Here is a 17724-nt window from a genome sequence, read left to right as displayed (position 1 = left end):
AGAGAGGGACTGAGAGACTCCAGTCAGTGTACAGATCTCCCCTGAGAGAGAGGGACTGAGAGACACCGGTCAGTGTACAGATCTCCCCTGAGAGAGAGGGACTGAGAGACACCGGTCAGTGTACAGATCTCCCCTGAGAGAGAGGGACTGAGAGACACCGGTCAGTGTACAGATCTCCCCCTGAGAGAGAGGGACTGAGAGACACCAGTCAGTGTACAGATATCCCCATGAGAGAGAGGGACTGAGAGACACCGGTCAGTGTACAGATATCCCCATGAGAGAGAGGGACTGAGAGACACCGGTCAGTGTACAGATACCCCTGAGAGAGAGGGACTGAGAGACACCGGTCAGTGTACAGATCTCCCCCTGAGAGAGAGGGACTGAGAGACACCGGTCAGTGTACAGATCTCCCCTGAGAGACTCCAGTCAGTGTACAGATATCCCCATGAGAGAGAGGGACTGAGAGACACCGGTCAGTGTACAGATCTCCCCTGAGAGACACCAGTCAGTGTACAGATACCCCTGAGAGAGAGAGAGGGACTGAGAGACACCGGTCAGTGTACAGATATCCCCATGAGAGAGAGGGACTGAGAGACACCGGTCAGTGTACAGATATCCCCATGAGAGAGAGGGACTGAGAGACACCGGTCAGTGTACAGATCTCCCCTGAGAGACACCAGTCAGTGTACAGATACCCCTGAGAGAGAGAGAGGGACTGAGAGACACCGGTCAGTGTACAGATACCCCTGAGAGAGAGGGACTGAGGGACACCGGTAAGTGTACAGATCTCCCCTGAGAGACACCAGTCAGTGTACAGATATCCCCATGAGAGAGAGGGACTGAGAGACACCGGTCAGTGTACAGATACCCCTGAGAGAGAGGGACTGAGAGACACCGGTCAGTGTACAGATCTCCCCCTGAGAGAGAGGGACTGAGAGACTCCAGTCAGTGTACAGATATCCCCATGAGAGAGAGGGACTGAGAGACACCGGTCAGTGTACAGATCTCCCCTGAGAGACACCAGTCAGTGTACAGATACCCCTGAGAGAGAGAGAGGGACTGAGAGACACCGGTCAGTGTACAGATACCCCTGAGAGGGACTGAGAGACACCGGTCAGTGTACAGATCTCCCCCTGAGAGAGAGGGACTGAGAGACACCAGTCAGTGTACAGATATCCCCATGAGAGAGAGGGACTGAGAGACAACGGTCAGTGTTCAGATATCCCCATGAGAGAGGGACTGAGAGACACCGGTCAGTGTACAGATCTCCCCTGAGAGACACCAGTCAGTGTACAGATATCCCCATGAGAGAGAGGGACTGAGAGACAACGGTCAGTGTACAGATATCCCCATGAGAGAGAGGGACTGAGAGACACTGGTCAGTGTACAGATACCCCTGAGAGAGAGGGACTGAGAGACACCGGTCAGTGTCCAGATCTCCCCCTGAGAGAGAGGGACTGAGGGACACCGGTAAGTGTACAGATCTCCCCCAGAGAGAGAGGGACTGAGGGACACCGGTCAGTGTACAGATACCCCTGAGAGAGAGGGACTGAGAGACACCGGTCAGTGTACAGATCTCCCCCTGAGAGAGAGGGACTGAGAGACACCGGTCAGTGTACAGATCTCCCCCTGAGAGAGAGGGACTGAGAGACACCGGTCAGTGTACAGATCTCCCCCTGAGAGAGAGGGACTGAGAGACACCGGTCAGTGTACAGATACCCCTGAGAGAGAGAGGGACTGAGAGACACCGGTCAGTGTACAGATATCCCCATGAGAGAGAGGGACTGAGAGACACCGGTCAGTGTCCAGATCTTCCCCTGAGAGAGAGGGACTGAGGGACACCGGTAAGTGTACAGATCTCCCCCTGAGAGAGAGAGGGACTGAGAGACACCGGTCAGTGCACAGATCTCCCCCAAGTGAAGCCAGTCAGTGCACAGATCTCCGTTGCAGGCCTTCTCAATCTGCGGTCCATGGACCCTTTGATTAATGGTAGAGGTCCATGGCATAAAAAAGTTTGGGAACCCTCGCCTTAGTGGGAGAGGGCTTGAGAAGGCTGGGTCAATGTTGAGATATCTCCCCGGGAGTGAGGGTCACCCGTTGGGATTCAGTTTAGCTCTGGTGTCGGACTCCCGTTGGGATTCAGTTTAGCTCTGGTGTCGGACTCCCGTTGGGATTCAGTTTAGCTCTGGTGTCGGACACCCGTCGGTGTTCAGTTTAGCTCTGGTGTCGGACTCCCGTTGGGATTCAGTTTAGCTCTGGTGTCGGACACCCGTCGGTGTTCAGTTTAGCTCTGGTGTCGGACTCCCGTTGGGATTCAGTTTAGCTCTGGTGTCGGACATCCGTCGGTGTTCAGTTTAGCTCTGGTGTCGGACTCCCGTTGGGATTCAGTTTAGCTTTGGTGTCGGACTCCCGTTGGGATTCAGTTTAGCTCTGGTGTCGGACTCCCGTTGGGATTCAGTTTAGGACTGGTGTCGGGACAGCCAGTCGGTGAACTCTTCTGGCTGACGTGCCTTGTTTGCTGCCCACAGGTTCGCCACGGGACACGACATCACTGAACATTCGGTGTTGATCCACGAGTACTACAGCCGGGAGGCCCAGAACCCCGTGCACCTCACCGTTGACACCACGCTGCTGAACGGCAGGATGAGCATCAAGGCCTACGTCAGGTAGGGAGCGGGCCCGCCCGCCGCCACCTGTTAGCCAGACTCGGGGGGAATCCCGCCCTCATTCCTCGGGCGCGCTTTGTTTCGGTGTGCACAGGGAAGGCAGCGTGGCCCTGTCACCAAGCCAATGTGGAGCTCGGTGGCTCAGTGGTTAGCTCATAGCTCTGCTGTGCGGGCAACCAGGGCTCAATTCCCTCCGCTGGACTTTGTGTGTTCTCGCCGGGCAAATGTATCCCGTCTGGTGCTCTGGGCTCCTGCCACAGGTTGGTGGGTTAATTGGTCTTCTGGTTACGAAGCAGGTTCTGGCCCGAGACGTCGACTGTTCACGCTTTTCCATGGATGCAGCCTGGCCTCCAGCATTTGTGTGTGTGTGTGTGTGTGTGTGTGTTGATTTACATTTCCAGCATCCGCAGACCTTCTCGTGTTTAAGTCAGGAGTTTCAGAGTCAGTTGAAGCATAGGGCATAGGAGCAGGACTGGGCTATCTCCTGCTCCTCTGTCCCATGACGACTGAGTCGTTACCCCTCTCAACCCCATTCTCCCCCTCTCGGGAACCTTTGACGATGATCCTTGGCCATGGGAGTGATGCTGGAGGACTGGGGCAACACTTTATAGTATCAGCAACCCAGTTTCCTTCCCCGTCACTGCCTGCGAGGAGTTTGCACGTTCGCCCTGTGACCGTGTGGGTTTCCAAATGCTCGTGAATCCTGTCCCCAAGAATCCTCTGCAGTAGTTTCCCCGCCACGAATGCAAGACTCACTGATCTGTGATTCCTGACAACCTTTTCAGAACAACAGAATGACACTTACATATTTAAAAACTTTTATTTTATTGAGGTACGGTGTGGAATGGGCCCTTCTGGCCCTTTGAGCCACACTGCCCAGCAACCCCCGGGCTTCATCGAATCTCGGTCCTACTCCGCCGGGTCGAATCCTGCGACCTCTTCTCTCCAGCGTCCTCCCTCTTCATCTCCTCTTGAACAAATGCCCCAACCTTAGTGTCCCTCCCCAGAAGCCTCCCGTAATTTGAGCTCCCTGACTGGATGGCACACATTTTTCCTCATCCCTCATCTTCAACAATAACCCAGACAGGCTGAAAGCTGAACAGACCCTCTTACAGAGCGGTGAAACAAATTACATTGTTACGTACCCCGTAACTGGGTCACTTACCAGCAAAGATAGAGAGGTCCGTTGAAGCCTGATGGTACTATTTTTAACAGTATTTATTAGTAAAAATACACAAAAATAATATCAATGCAAACATGCAGATAATATACGTCGTCAATACTAAATCTAAAAGTGCGGGTATAATAATAATCAATAAGAAATAGCTCTATCGTTGTCTAGGGGATAATGTATTGTCCGATGGAAATATAAAAGTCACTCAGTTCATGCAGGCTGCAGCCTTTTGTTGGAGACAGAGAGAGAGATTTTGAGACACTTGTCAATTCCTTTTATGATTTCGATCCGTCAGGAGTCTCGTTGGTGCGGCCGTTCATTTGTGGCCTCTCCTTTAGCTAAAGCCGTTCTTCCGTGGTGAGCCTGCCAATCCCAGGCAAGGGAAGGACGCACTCGGGGCCCCCCCGGCTGTCGCTATAAAACGCTGTCGCGGGATCTCTAGCGTTTCTCCTGGTGCTTCTAAAGGGGTCGTTTCCCAGACCCTGTTTTATCCTTACTCACGGGGTCTCAGATGTCAGTCAGGTTGGGATAATACAATCCCTCAACCAGAGGGATTTGTCCCCTGAGGGGTTTCAATGAATAGTACAGTACTCAATACACAATTCCGTCTCCAAGAGACTCTGGCCGTTATCAGTGGTTTTGTGTCGCTGAGGCCAGGACACATTCCAAAACCTTGTGGATTCTCTCTCATTTCCTGGGTCCCAGGATCTTGCGATCTTGCGATTCTCTGAAAGGTACTTTGTACCCTTCGTCCCCTCAGAGTTGCGGCACATTTGTCACAACGTACAGAGTAAAAATCTGAACTGGGTCGTTACAGAAGATTGGTAGAAGACTGGCAAAGAATACAATGGATACTTATAAAATGCTGGAGGAACCCAGCAGGTCAGGCAGCATCCGTGGAAAAGAGTAAACAGTCGACGTTTCAGGCCGAGACCCTTCATCAGGACAGAAGAGAAGTCCGATTAAGAAGGTGGGGGAGTGGAGGAGGAAGTACAAGGTGGAACCGGGAGAGGGAGGGGTGAAGTTAAATGCTAGGAACTTGATTGTTGAAAGAGATACAGGGCTGGAGAAGGGGGAATCTGACAGGAGAGGGTAGGAGACCACGTGAGAAAGAAAAGGGGGAGGAGCAGCTGCGGGAGGTGATGGGCAGGGGAAGGAGAGAAGGTGGGAGAGCAAAACGGGAATGGTGAAGGCGAGGGGGTGAGTTGCTGGATGTTCGAGGAATCAACAGTCATGCCATCAGGTTGGGGGCTATGTAAGTTGCTGTTGCTCCTCCAGCCTGAGTGTGGCCTCATCGCAATAGTAGAGGAGGCTGTGGATTGACACAGGGTGGGTGTGGAGAGGATGTTTCCTATGGTGGCAGTATCCAGAACCAGGGGGCACATCCTCAAAATTGAGAGGCAATCCGGATACGGTAGATGCCCCAACAGACTCACAGGTGAAGTGTCAGCTCACCGGGAAGGACTGTTCAGGGCCCTGAATGGTAGTGAGGGAGGGGGTGCAGGGGCAGGTGTGACACTCGGAGTGGAGTTTAACCTGGCCGAGTGTGGAGCGTTTGCACCTTGGACCTTGGGTTGATGTCTCTGGAGCAGCAGAGGCCGAGGGGAGATCTGATCAGACGTTCAGGAGCCATGGATGACAGACAGACTCCACCCTGAGCACAGCGAGAGGTTCTACTTGCCTTGAATTTAAGTTGAGAGAGGGGAAGGCATGTGTGTGTGTGTTTTTTTACACACACAGTGGTGGGTGCCCGGAGTCTGCTGCCTGGGGTGGGGGTAGTGGAGGCAGGTACGATAGAGGTGCTTGAGGGCCTCTTAGAGAGACGAGGGTGCTCAGGGAATGGAGGGACAGAGGCACTGGGTAGGCAGAGGGGCATTTAAAGACTGGCTTTGAGAGACCAGCACAGCATTGTTGGCCGAAGGTCCAGGCCTCTGTTCATTGAGAAGGAGCAGGGAGGCGGACTGGGAGGGTGGGGTGTGGGAGCTCGGGCCAGGGACCGTCACTGATCATCGTCTTCTCTCTTCCCACCCCCACTGTTGATAGTGCGCCTCTGGGTGTTCCTGGGAAGACCATGGGGGTGATGTTCACCCCCCTCACTGTCAATTACGTCTACTACGACACCGAGAGGATTGGAGGTAGGGAGATGTCTCCAGTGACCCCGGTTCTCACACCACTCCTGCCCCTCCGTCCCTCCCCGTCACCTCTCCCTTCCCGTCACCCTCCCTCCCTGTCACCCCTTCCTCTCCCCCTTGCCTATCACCCTCTCTCTTCCTGTCAGCTCCTCCCCATCACCCCACTCCCTTTGGGCCGCCGACCGCCTCCCTGCCCTATTTTCAGTCCACTCCACTCCACTCCTCCTTGTTCTGACCTGCTCGCTCTCCCGCAGTGGACCTGATCCAGAAGACGAGGAATAGCCCGTCTCGCACGGTCAGCCTCTCCACCGAGCTGGAGCAGGTGGGGACCTCGGCCGCCCGCATCCAGGACATGCTCAGCACCGTGCTGCAGTACGCCGAGGAGGTGCTGGTGAGTGTCCGGACTCCCACCGCCGTCTCCGGAGCGGGAGGGCACGGGCCAGGGTGTGTGTCGGGTGGGGTTGCCATTGGAGAGGTACTCTGAGTACTCCTGTCGGAAGTGACCCCGTTTCACCGCTAGTCCGGGCGCCAGACTCGCTCCTCCTCCTGTGCTGCCTGGCAACCCAGCCCCACGTGCCCGCAGGTCTCTGAATCCCACGTACTTATCCAGGTGGCTCCTAAACGTCGCCAATGTGCCCGCCCCAACCGCAATTTCTGCCTCTGCCCGAGGTAGCTGTTCCTGATGTCCCCCCCCCCCATGAAATGTCTCGCTCCCGATCTCCATCCTCTGCCCTCGTCAGAGTTGGGTTTATCATCGCTGGCGTCGGTCGCTCGGTGACACGTGATGGTCTGTTGCTGACTGGCAGAGTGAGAGGCGGGGGTTCCCATTCCCCCCTCCCCTCCCCGCAGGTAGTAATGAGAAGGGGGTGTGGCCTGGGTGGTGAGTGATGGGCGCTGCCTTCTGGAGACTCCGCCTCCCGGTAACATCACCGTTGTGCGGAGGGGAGGGCTTTTCCCATGATGGAGCTGCCTGCCACGGCCCCTCCCCACAAAAGAATACTGTCCTCTCCCCACCATTCCTCTCACAATGACATGGAAATGGCTCCCCACAACAGAGCCCCATATCAGAGCCAGTTTTATCATCACGCACACGGGTCATGCAATGTTCTTTTTCTCGCATCGTCACGACAGTACTGTGCAGAAATCTTAGGCTCTTTAGCTTTGCGTCCAAGGATGCACGTTGTATCGAAAAGACAGGCAGAATCCTGGACCGGACGGTGAACATCCCAGGGCTCTGAAAGAGGTAGCAGAATTGATTGTGGAGGCAATCAGAATGATCTTTCCAGACTCACTAGATTCTGGATTGGATCCGGAGGATTGTTGAATTGCAGATGGCACTCCACTCTTCGAGAAGGGAGAGAGGCAGAAGAAAGGAAATCAAGCGCTTAATACGGTGGTTGGGAAGGTTTTGGAGTTGGTTGTGAAAGGGTGTTGGAGGTACTGATAAAAGAGGCCGCAGTCAGCATCGTGGAAGTAGAGAGGCGAACAGAAGGACGTAAGCAGATTAGGAGAATGGGCAAAATACCCGCAGATCCGCAGTGTGGTCATGCACTTTGGCAGAAAGCATAGACTATTTTCTAAACGGAGAGAATATTCCGAATTTGGAAGTGCAAAGTATGGAGACTAGCTGTGTGCACGCTGCACTCTCGATCCAGGGGGTCAGCAATTACCCCTCCACCTCTTCCCCTGCACCCTCCGTCAACTGGACTGTACTGCCAAATCTGGAAGTGCTCTTTGCCGCTGACCACTCCTTGCGACTGATGCGTGATCTCCCGGCCCTCCGCCCTCCTGCTGTCCACAAAGAGTTCCTTGCTCTTACTGAGCCCTCAGCGAGGCCCGGTTGAGTGCTGTTCCTCGTCCTCTGAGGCTGTTCGCCCTCCGCCGTCCCCCCAGCGAGGGCCTGGATCCCTGTGGCCTTCTTGGTTCCTCACAGACCCTGTGGGCTGGGATCCAGTAGGATGAGTCACTTGAGGGGAAAACAGCAGCTTAGTGGGAGAGGGCAGAGAGTGGTTGGAGATGGGGTTGCCCCTCCGACTGCAGGCCTGAGATTAGTGGGAGGACAGAGAGTGCTCGTAGATGGGGTTGCCCCCCCCCCGGACTGCAGGCCTGAGATTCGTGGGAGAGGGCAGAGAGTGGTCAGAGATGGGGTTGCCCCTCCGACTGCAGGCCTGAGATTAGTGGGAGAGGGCAGAGAGTGGTCAGAGATGGGGTTGCCCCTCTGACTGCAGGCCTGAAATTAGTGGGAGAGGGCAGAGAGAGGTCGTAGATGGGGTTGCCCCTCTGACTGCAGGCCTGAGATTAGTGGGAGAGGGCAGAGAGTGGTCGGAGATGGGGTTGCCCCTCAGACTGCAGACCTGAGATTCGTGGGAGAGGGCAGAGATTGGTCGTAGATGGGGTTTCCCCTCTGACTGCAGGCCTGAGATTCGTGGGAGAGGGCAGAGAGTGGTCGTAGATGGGGTTGCCCCTCCGACTGCAGGCCTGAGATTCGTGGGAGAGGGCAGAGAGTGGTCGTAGATGGGGTTGCCCCTCTGACTGCAGGCCTGAGATTAGTGGGAGAGGGCAGAGAGTGGTCGTAGATGGGGTTGCCCCTCCGACTGCAGGCCTGAGATTAGTGGGAGAGGGCAGAGAGTGGTCGTAGATGGGGTTGCCCCTCCGACTGCAGGCCTGAGATTAGTGGGAGAGGGCAGAGAGTGGTCGGAGATGGGGTTGCCCCTCCGACTGCAGGCCTGAGATTAGTGGGAGAGGGCAGAGAGTGGTCGTAGATGGGGTTGCCCCTCCGACTGCAGGCCTGAGATTAGTGGGAGAGGGCAGAGAGTGGTCGGAGATGGGGTTGCCCCTCCGACTGCAAGCCTGAGATTAGTGGGAGAGGGCAGAGAGTGGTCGGAGATGGGGTTGCCCCTCCGACTGCAGGCCTGAGATTAGTGGGGAGAGGGCAGAGAGTGGTCGTAGATGGGGTTGCCCCTCCGACTGCAGGCCTGAGATTAGTGGGAGAGGGCAGAGAGTGGTCGGAGATGGGGTTGCCCCTCAGACTGCAGACCTGAGATTAGTTGGAGAGGGCTGAGAGTGGTCGGAGATGGGGTTGCCCCTCCGACTGCAGGCCTGAGATTAGTGGGAGAGGGCAGAGAGTGGTCGGAGATGGGGTTGCCCCTCCGACTGCAGGCCTGAGATTAGTGGGAGAGGGCAGAGAGTGGTCGGAGATGGGGTTGCCCCTCTGACTGCAGGCCTGAGATTAGTGGGAGAGGGCAGAGAGTAGTCGTAGATGGGGTTGCCCCTCCGACTGCAGACCTGAGATTCGTGGGAGAGGGCAGAGAATGGTCGGAGATGGGGTTGCCCCTCCGATTGCAGGCCTGAGATTAGTGGGAGAGGGCAGAGAGAGGTCGTAGATGGGGTTGCCCCTCTGACTGCAGACCTGAGATTAGTGGGAGAGGGCAGAGAGAGGTCGTAGATGGGGTTGCCCCTCTGACTGCAGGCCTGAGATTAGTTGGAGAGGGCAGAGAGTGGTCGTTGATGGGGTTGCCCCTCCGACTGCAGGCCTGAGATTAGTGGGGAGAGGGCAGAGAGTGGTCGTAGATGGGGTTGCCCCCCCCGACTGCAGGCCTGAGATTAGTGGGAGAGGGCAGAGAGTGGTCGGAGATGGGGTTGCCCCTCCGACTGCAGGCCTGAGATTAGTGGGAGAGGGCAGAGAGTGGTCGGAGATGGGGTTGCCCCTCCGACTGCAGGCCTGAGATTCGTGGGAGAGGGCAGAGAGTGGTCGTAGATGGGGTTTCCCCTCCGACTGCAGGCCTGAGATTAGTGGGAGAGGGCAGAGAGTGGTCGGAGATGGGGTTTCCCCTCCGACTGCAGGCCTGAGATTAGTGGGAGAGGGCAGAGAGAGGTCGTAGATGGGGTTGCCCCTCCGACTGCAGGCCTGAGATTAGTGGGAGAGGGCAGAGAGGGGTCGTAGATGGGGTTGCCCCTCCGACTGCAGGCCTGAGATTCGTGGGAGAGGGCAGAGATGGGGTTGCCCCTCAGACTGCAGACCTGAGATTCGTGGGAGAGGGCAGAGAGTGGTCGTAGATGGGGTGACCCCTCTGACTGCAGGCCTGAGATTAGTGGCAGAGGGCAGAGAGTGGTCGTAGATGGGGTTGCCCCTCAGACTGCAGACCTGAGATTCGTGGGAGAGGGCAGAGAGAGGTCGGAGATGGGGTTGCCCCTCCGACTGTAGGCCTGAGATTCGTGGGAGAGGGCAGAGAGAGGTCGGAGATGGGGTTGCCCCTCCGACTGTAGGCCTGAGATTCGTGGGAGAGGGCAGAGAGTGGTCGGAGATGGGGTTGCCCCTCCGACTGCAGGCCTGAGATTCGTGGGAGAGGGCAGAGAGTGGTCGTAGATGGGGTTGCCCCTCCGACTGCAGGCCTGAGATTCGTGGGAGAGGGCAGAGATGGGGTTGCCCCTCAGACTGCAGACCTGAGATTCGTGGGAGAGGGCAGAGAGTGGTCGTAGATGGGGTGGCCCCTCTGACTGCAGGCCTGAGATTCGTGGGAGAGGGCAGAGAGTGGTCGGAGATGGGGTTGCCCCTCCGACTGCAGGCCTGAGATTAGTGGGAGAGGGCAGAGAGAGGTCGTAGATGGGGTTGCCCCTCCGACTGCAGGCCTGAGATTAGTGGGAGAGGGCAGAGAGGGGTCGTAGATGGGGTTGCCCCTCCGACTGCAGGCCTGAGATTCGTGGGAGAGGGCAGAGATGGGGTTGCCCCTCAGACTGCAGACCTGAGATTCGTGGGAGAGGGCAGAGAGAGGTCGGAGATGGGGTTGCCCCTCCGACTGTAGGCCTGAGATTCGTGGGAGAGGGCAGAGAGTGGTCGGAGATGGGGTTGCCCCTCCGACTGCAGGCCTGAGATTCGTGGGAGAGGGCAGAGAGTGGTCGTAGATGGGGTTGCCCCTCCGACTGCAGGCCTGAGATTCGTGGGAGAGGGCAGAGAGTGGTCGTAGAAGGGGTTGCCCCTCTGACTGCAGGCCTGAGATTAGTGGAGTGCTGCAGGGAATATCTGTTGTTGCTGGTCATCAACGATCTGGATGATATTGTGGTTAGCTGGACTGGCAGATTTGTGGATGACACCAATATTGGGGACATCGTGGAGAACGGCGGAGTTGCAGCAACATCTGGGCCAGCTGTAAAAATGGCTGATGGGATTTAATACAGACAAGTGTGAGGTTTTGCACTTTGGAAGGGCAAACTAGGGCGGGTCTTACACAGCGATCAATAGGGCACTAAGGAGTGCAGTGGAACCAAGGGATCTGGGAATACAGGTCCATAATTCCTTGAAAGTGTCAACATAAGTAGATGGTGTTGTGAAGAGATCTTTACAACACAGTGGTGGCCTACATCAATCAAAGCATTGAGTGTAGGGGTTCGGATGCTGGCGTTATATAAGACGTTGCTGAGGCTGAATTTTGAGTGTCGTGTGTCGTTCTGGTCACCGACTGACAGGAAAGGTTTCAAACGTACATTTGATGTCAGAGGAGTGTATACAGTATACATCCTGAAATTCTTTTTCTTCACAAACATCCACAAAAATAGAGAGTGCCCCAAGGAATGAGTGGCAATTAAACGTTAAACCCCAAAGCTCCCCCCTCCCCCGCACAAGCAGCAGCAAGGCAGTGACCCTCCCCGAACAGCAAAAAAGCATTGATGCCCTCCACTCAAGCAAAGACACTGACTTGCAGCACCTTAAAGACTACTCGCTCACCCGGTAATTTGACAGACCGTAGACGCGTGTGCTCTCCCCCCCCCCAATAAGGGAAAAAGGGATATCCCTATTTCACAGCGAGAAGGGAGACATAAAACAAATAGCTCGCTGGCTTACCAAGTTAACAGTCTGTTGCGTCGCTTTTTCCGAGCTCGGGCCTCTGGGCATGCAGCTTGCTGCCTCCCGTCTCCCATGGCACACCGACTTCCGGCAGAGGCACCGACCTCGAGTCTGCCTGCGAAATCCCGGAACTCCAAGGGCGAGCTCGTCTTCCTGGCCACGTCCTTGGCATGTCGAATGACGGCCGGTCGTGTCGTGAGACCCCGAGACCGGTCCCAGTCCCGCAAAGAACCAGGGTCAGGGTCTTCAAAGGAAAGCTGAAAGGGAAAAACCAAAGGTATTGAAGATGGAAATAGAGCTGTTTCTGAAGACGCCAGCAAAGGAGTCGCCGTTGTCTCCTAATCTGTACAAGGTTGTTGCTGGGACATGAAGCCACGGGTTACTGGATCCGGAAGAATAGTTTGGACTTTATTCATTTCCTGGAGCGTAGGAGAATGAGGGGGCGATTGTGTAGCGTTGTACAGAGCTCTGCGGGGGATAGGGAGGGTGAATGCTCGCAGGTGTTTCCCCCTCGGGTTGGGTGAGTCTTGGACTGGAGGTCATGGGTTAAGGTTGAAAGGTGAAGCATTGAGGTGGGGGGGTGGGGAAGCTTCTTCGCGCAGGGGATTTGCCGGCAGAACTGGTGGGTGCGGGCTCAGTGGTAACATCGCGGAGAAGATGGGATAGGCACATGGATTGGAGAGGTTTGGAGGCATGTGGTGGGAGGGGCCAGGCACATACTAGATGGGCCAAAGGGCTTGCTTCTGTGCTGCATTGTACGTCTGACTCTGTGACCACGGTTGGACCTGGAGATGGTACTGTCCAGGAGGGGTTTTGGAAGTCGAATGTGGCACAAATGTCATTGCAGCTTGTTTATTCGGTTTATAACCCCAGAGGCAGCAGATAACAAACACACTATCTCCTGCCTTCTCCCCGTATCCCTTCATGCCCTGAATAATCAAGAATCTATCAACCTGTGTCTTAAATAAACCCAATGACTTGGCCACCTGTGGCAACAAAATCCACAGATTCACCACCCTCTGGCTAAAGAAATTCCTCCTCATCTCTCTATTCTCACAACCCTGGCTGTGCCCTAGAACCCCCCCCCCCCCCCCAACTTAGGAAGTGCCCTCTCCATTTGCACTGTATCGAGGCCTTTCACCATTCAGTAGGTTTCAATGATATCCTCTCATTCTTCTGGACTCCAGTGGGTACGGGCCCAGAGCCATCAACTGGTCCTCGAATGGCATGCCGTTCAGTCCTGGAATCATTCTCGTGAACCTCCTTCCTTAGATAAGGGGCTCAGAACTGTTCACAATACTCTTCAAGTGAGGCCCCACCAGTGCCTTATAAAGCCTCAACATTACATCACAAACAAGGAGACACTGGAAATCCAGAGCAACACACACAACATGCTGGAGGAGCTCAGCAGGCCGCAGTGTCTGCAGAAAAGAGTATGCAGTGGTCGTTTCAGGTCGTCCTGCGAAAGGGCTTCAGCCAGAAACGTCAACTGTTAACTCTTTTCCACCGGTGCTGCCCAGCCTGCTGAGCTCCTCCAGCATTTTGAGTGTGTGTTGCTCGACGTTAAATCCTTGCTTTTATGTACGGCTATCTGGTGAACTACATGAATGTAACCTAGAAGGAAAGAGAGGAGTTCACTGGTAAGCGGGAGATTCTGCAAATCCAGTGTAAAACAGACGCACTGTGCCAAAGGAACTCAGCAGGTGAGGCAGCAGTGATGGAGAGGAAGAAGCAGACTGTTTTGGACCGAGACCCTCCACCAGGATTAAGAGGCTGCTGAGCGAGCTCCAGATTTCTCTGGATGAAGGGGTGTGACCCCTGGACCAGGCTGCTGGGACACGCCGGGGTCTGATCAAGCCTGTCTGCTGGCCTTGTGTCCCAGCAGCGTCCTGGGATGTATCTCGCAGACCTCGTGCTCGACCTTTATTCAGAAAACTATCTCAAACCAAGGTAGATGAGGAAAATTCTTTTGATAAGAGCAGTCAACGACTTTTATCAGGATGCGAGCTTACAAAAAACAATACAGAAGCCAGCACTACTGCAAATCCACTGAACACTTACAAGCAGGTGATTACACAGAGATACCAGCAAGTGCAGAGAAAGTTAAGCTACAAGAAAAACGACAGTTTAGACCCCAGTCCAACACCACCCTGTCTGCTGTGTCGCCGATCTTAACCTGGAGCAGTACCACACAGTACAGGCCCTTCAGCCCGTAATGTTGTGCCAGCCTATTAACCTACCCTTGTGATCGATCCAAGCCTTCCCCTCCTGCACAGGCCTCCATTTTTTAATGTGCCTATCTAAGAGTGTTTTAAACATATCTGACTCTGCCACCACCCCTGGCAGTGCATTCCATGCAGCCACCGCTCTCTGTGCAAAGAACTTGCCTCGTGACATCCACACCATGCTTAAAATTAAGCCCCCTCGTGTTAGCCATTTGCACCCTGAGGGAAAAAGTCTCTGGCTGTCCCCTGGCTCTAAGCCTCTTTCCATCTTGTAGACCTCTACTGTCGCCACTCGTCCTCCTTCACTCCAAGGAGGAAAGCCCGAGCTCACTCAACCTGTCTTCATGAGAAAATCTGCAGGTGCTGGAAGCTGCAGTTATACACACAGAATGCTGGAGGAACTCAGCAGTCCAGGCAGCATCTGTGGAAAGGAGCCAACGTGTTTCAGTCAGAAACGTGCACTGTTTACACTTTTCCAAAGGTGCTGCCTGGCCTGCTGAGTTCCTCCAGCATTTTGTGTGTTTGTGTATGTGTCTACCCTCATAAAACATGCTCTGTAATCCAGGCAGCATCATGGTAAGTCCCCTCTGCACCGCCGCTGAAGCTGCCACATGCTTCTTTCAGTGAGGCGGCCGGAATTGAACACAATCCGCCAAGTGTGGTCTAACCAGGGAGTTACGAGAGTTGCAACACTAGCACACGGCTGGGCATCCTCCCACGTCGGCCGGTGCTCCCGGGGGTCGGACCCCGCATCTCTCCGGTGTGTCTGGGCACTGTGGGGACCGTGGGGATGTGGTCACGGGGGGGGGGGGGGGGTCTCCGGTGCTCCCGGGGGTCGGTCCCTGCATCTCTCCATTGTGTCTGGGCACTGTGGGAGGGGTGTGACCATGGGGATGTGGTCACGGGGGGGGGTTCTCCGGCTGAGTCAGTGTGGGAACGGGTGAAGGGCGGGTGGAGTCTCCAGTGCTCTCCGTGCTCACCGCTTCTCTGCCCCCTCCCCCGCAGTCAGGCAAAGTCACCCCCGATAACTCGGTGGGGCGGTTCCTGATCGACCTGGTGAACAAGGTGCCCAAGATCTCGGCCCAGGACTTCGAGACGATGCTCAACAGCAACATCAACGTGAGTCTCCTCCCGCCACGCACTTCGGCGGGCCCAAACTTTTGTTGGGGGGAGGTAACGGGGCGCGGGGAAGGCCGGGGTCACGTCGAGGGGGCTCAGTGGTGTGTGGGCAGGTCATGGGAGTGGATCACAAGCTGGGTTCACGCTGAGAAGTCCGACCATGGGGCACCGGATCCCTGGGGGCCGTCCTCGAGCAGTTCCAGGGGTTTATTCACAGAGTAAGAGGTGCCCACGTGATCCAGGAATCCATTGGATGGGGTTTGGGGTAACAGGTCACCGGCAGCGAGGCGGAGATTCGGGGATTTGGTCGTTGTACCAGGCCGGGCCGTGACCCAAGGGTTTGGGCATTTTATATGAAGAGAGCCAGGAGTCAGTTACAGGGTGGGGTCAAATTGAGAGTGTCCGGGGTTTATATTCAGAGTAACAAACACCCGGGGCTGAACTGCAGCCAGGCATCTGATTCAGGAGTTTGGGCTGTTAGTGTGTAGAGCAGCAGGTCCTGGGAGGGAATGAGAGGCTGAGATCGGATTGCAGGGGTGGTGTGGGGGGGGAGGGCACATGGTCTGTGGGTCCTGGGAGTGAATAAAACGCTGTGATCTGATCGAGCATCTCTTATAGCCTTTACTATAGGTCCTGGGAGAGATACAGGCTGTGATCTGATCAAGGTGTCTGGTCTACTTTAGGTCCTGGCAGAGATACAGGCTGTGGTCTGATCAAGGTGTCTGGTCTATAGGTCCTGGGAGTGATACAGGCTGTGATCTGATCAAGGTGTCTGGTCTATAGGTCCTGGGAGAGATACAGGCTGCGATCTGATCAAGGTGTCTGGTCTATAGGTCCTGGGAGTGATACAGGCTGTGATCTGATCAAGGTGTCTGGTCTATAGGTCCTGGGAGAGATACAGGCTGCGATCTGATCAAGGTGTCTGGTCTATAGGTCCTGGGAGAGATACAGGCTGTGATCTGATCAAGGTGTCTGGTCTACTTTAGGTCCTGGGAGAGATACAGGCTGTGATCTGATCAAGGTGTCTGGTCTATAGGTCCTGGGAGAGATACAGGCTGTGATCTGATCAAGGTGTCTGGTCTACTTTAGGTCCTGGGAGAGATACAGGCTGTGATCTGATCAAGGTGTCTGGTCTACTTTAGGTCCTGGGAGAGATACAGGCTGTGATCTGATCAAGGTGTCTGGTCTATAGGTCCTGGGAGAGATACAGGCTGTGATCTGATCAAGGTGTCTGGTCTACTTTAGGTCCTGGGAGAGATACAGGCTGTGATCTAATCAAGGTGTCTGGTCTACTTTAGGTCCTGGGAGAGATACAGGCTGTGATCTGATCAAGGTGTCTGGTCTATAGGTCCTGGGAGAGATACAGGCTGTGATCTGATCAAGGTGTCTGGTCTACTTTAGGTCCTGGGAGAGATACAGGCTGTGATCTGATCAAGGTGTCTGGTCTACTTTAGGTCCTGGCAGAGATACAGGCTGTGATCTGATCAAGGTGTCTGGTCTATAGGTCCTGGGAGAGATACAGGCTGTGATCTGATCAAGGTGTCTGGTCTACTTTAGGTCCTGGGAGAGATACAGGCTGTGATCTGATCAAGGTGTCTGATCTACTTTAGGTCCTGGCAGAGATACAGGCTGTGATCTGATCAAGGTGTCTGGTCTATAGGTCCTGGGAGAGATACAGGCTGCAATCTGATCAAGGTGTCTGGTCTACTTTAGGTCCTGGGAGAGATACAGGCTGTGATCTGATCAAGGTGTCTGGTCTATAGGTCCTGGGAGAGATACAGGCTGTGGTCTGATCAAGGTGTCTGGTCTACTTTAGGTCCTGGCAGAGATACAGGCTGTGATCTGATCAAGGTGTCTCGTCTAGTTTAGGTCCTAGGAGAGATACAGGCTGTGATCTGATCGAGGTGTCTGGTCTACAATAGGTCCTGGCAGAGATACAGGCTGTGATCTGATCAAGGTGTCTGGTCTACAATAGGTCCTGGCAGAGCTACAGGCTGTGATCTGATCAAGGTGTCTGGTCTACTTTAGGTCCTGGGAGAGATAGAGGCTGTGATCTGATCAAGGTGTGTGGTCTATAGGTCCTGGCAGAGATACAGGCTGTGGTCTGATCAAGGTGTCTGGTCTATAGGTCCTGGGAGAGATAAAGGCTGTGATCTGATCAAGGTGTCTGGTCTACTTTAGGTCCTGGGAGAGATACAGGCTGCAATCTGATCAAGATGTCTGGTCTACTTTAGGTCCTGGGAGAGATACAGGCTGTGATCTCATCAAGCTGTCTGGTCTATAGGTCCTGGGAGAGATACAGGCTGTGATCTGATCAAGGTGTCTGGTCTACTTTAGGTCCTGGGAGAGATACAGGCTGCAATCTGATCAAGGTGTCTAGTCTACTTTAGGTCCTGGGAGAGATACAGGCTGTGATCTGATCAAGGTGTCTGGTCTACTTTAGGTCCTGGCAGAGATACAGGCTGTGATCTGATCAAGGTGTCTGGTCTACTTTAGGTCCTGGCAGAGATACAGGCTGTGATCTCATCAAGGTGTCTGGTCTATAGGTCCTGGGAGAGATACAGGC

General features: G+C 54.9%; 1 protein-coding gene across 1 annotated transcript in view; it reads left to right on the top strand.

Moving 5' to 3' along the window:
- Positions 1–17724, top strand: part of eif3f (eukaryotic translation initiation factor 3, subunit F) — a 74876-nt gene that overhangs the window by 11247 nt on the left and 45905 nt on the right. Inside the window, exons 4-7 of the mRNA XM_059955500.1 lie at positions 2529–2666; positions 5884–5975; positions 6227–6363; positions 15045–15158. Of these exons, the coding sequence (XP_059811483.1) occupies positions 2529–2666; positions 5884–5975; positions 6227–6363; positions 15045–15158 (481 nt within the window). The remainder of the gene's footprint in view (positions 1–2528; positions 2667–5883; positions 5976–6226; positions 6364–15044; positions 15159–17724) is intronic.

Source organism: Hypanus sabinus, chromosome 32 (assembly GCF_030144855.1).
Source record: "Hypanus sabinus isolate sHypSab1 chromosome 32, sHypSab1.hap1, whole genome shotgun sequence".
Taxonomy (NCBI): Eukaryota; Metazoa; Chordata; class Chondrichthyes; order Myliobatiformes; family Dasyatidae; genus Hypanus; species Hypanus sabinus.
The sequence above is the reverse complement of the archived record's forward strand: the minus strand, read 5'-3'. Positions and strand labels throughout refer to the sequence as shown.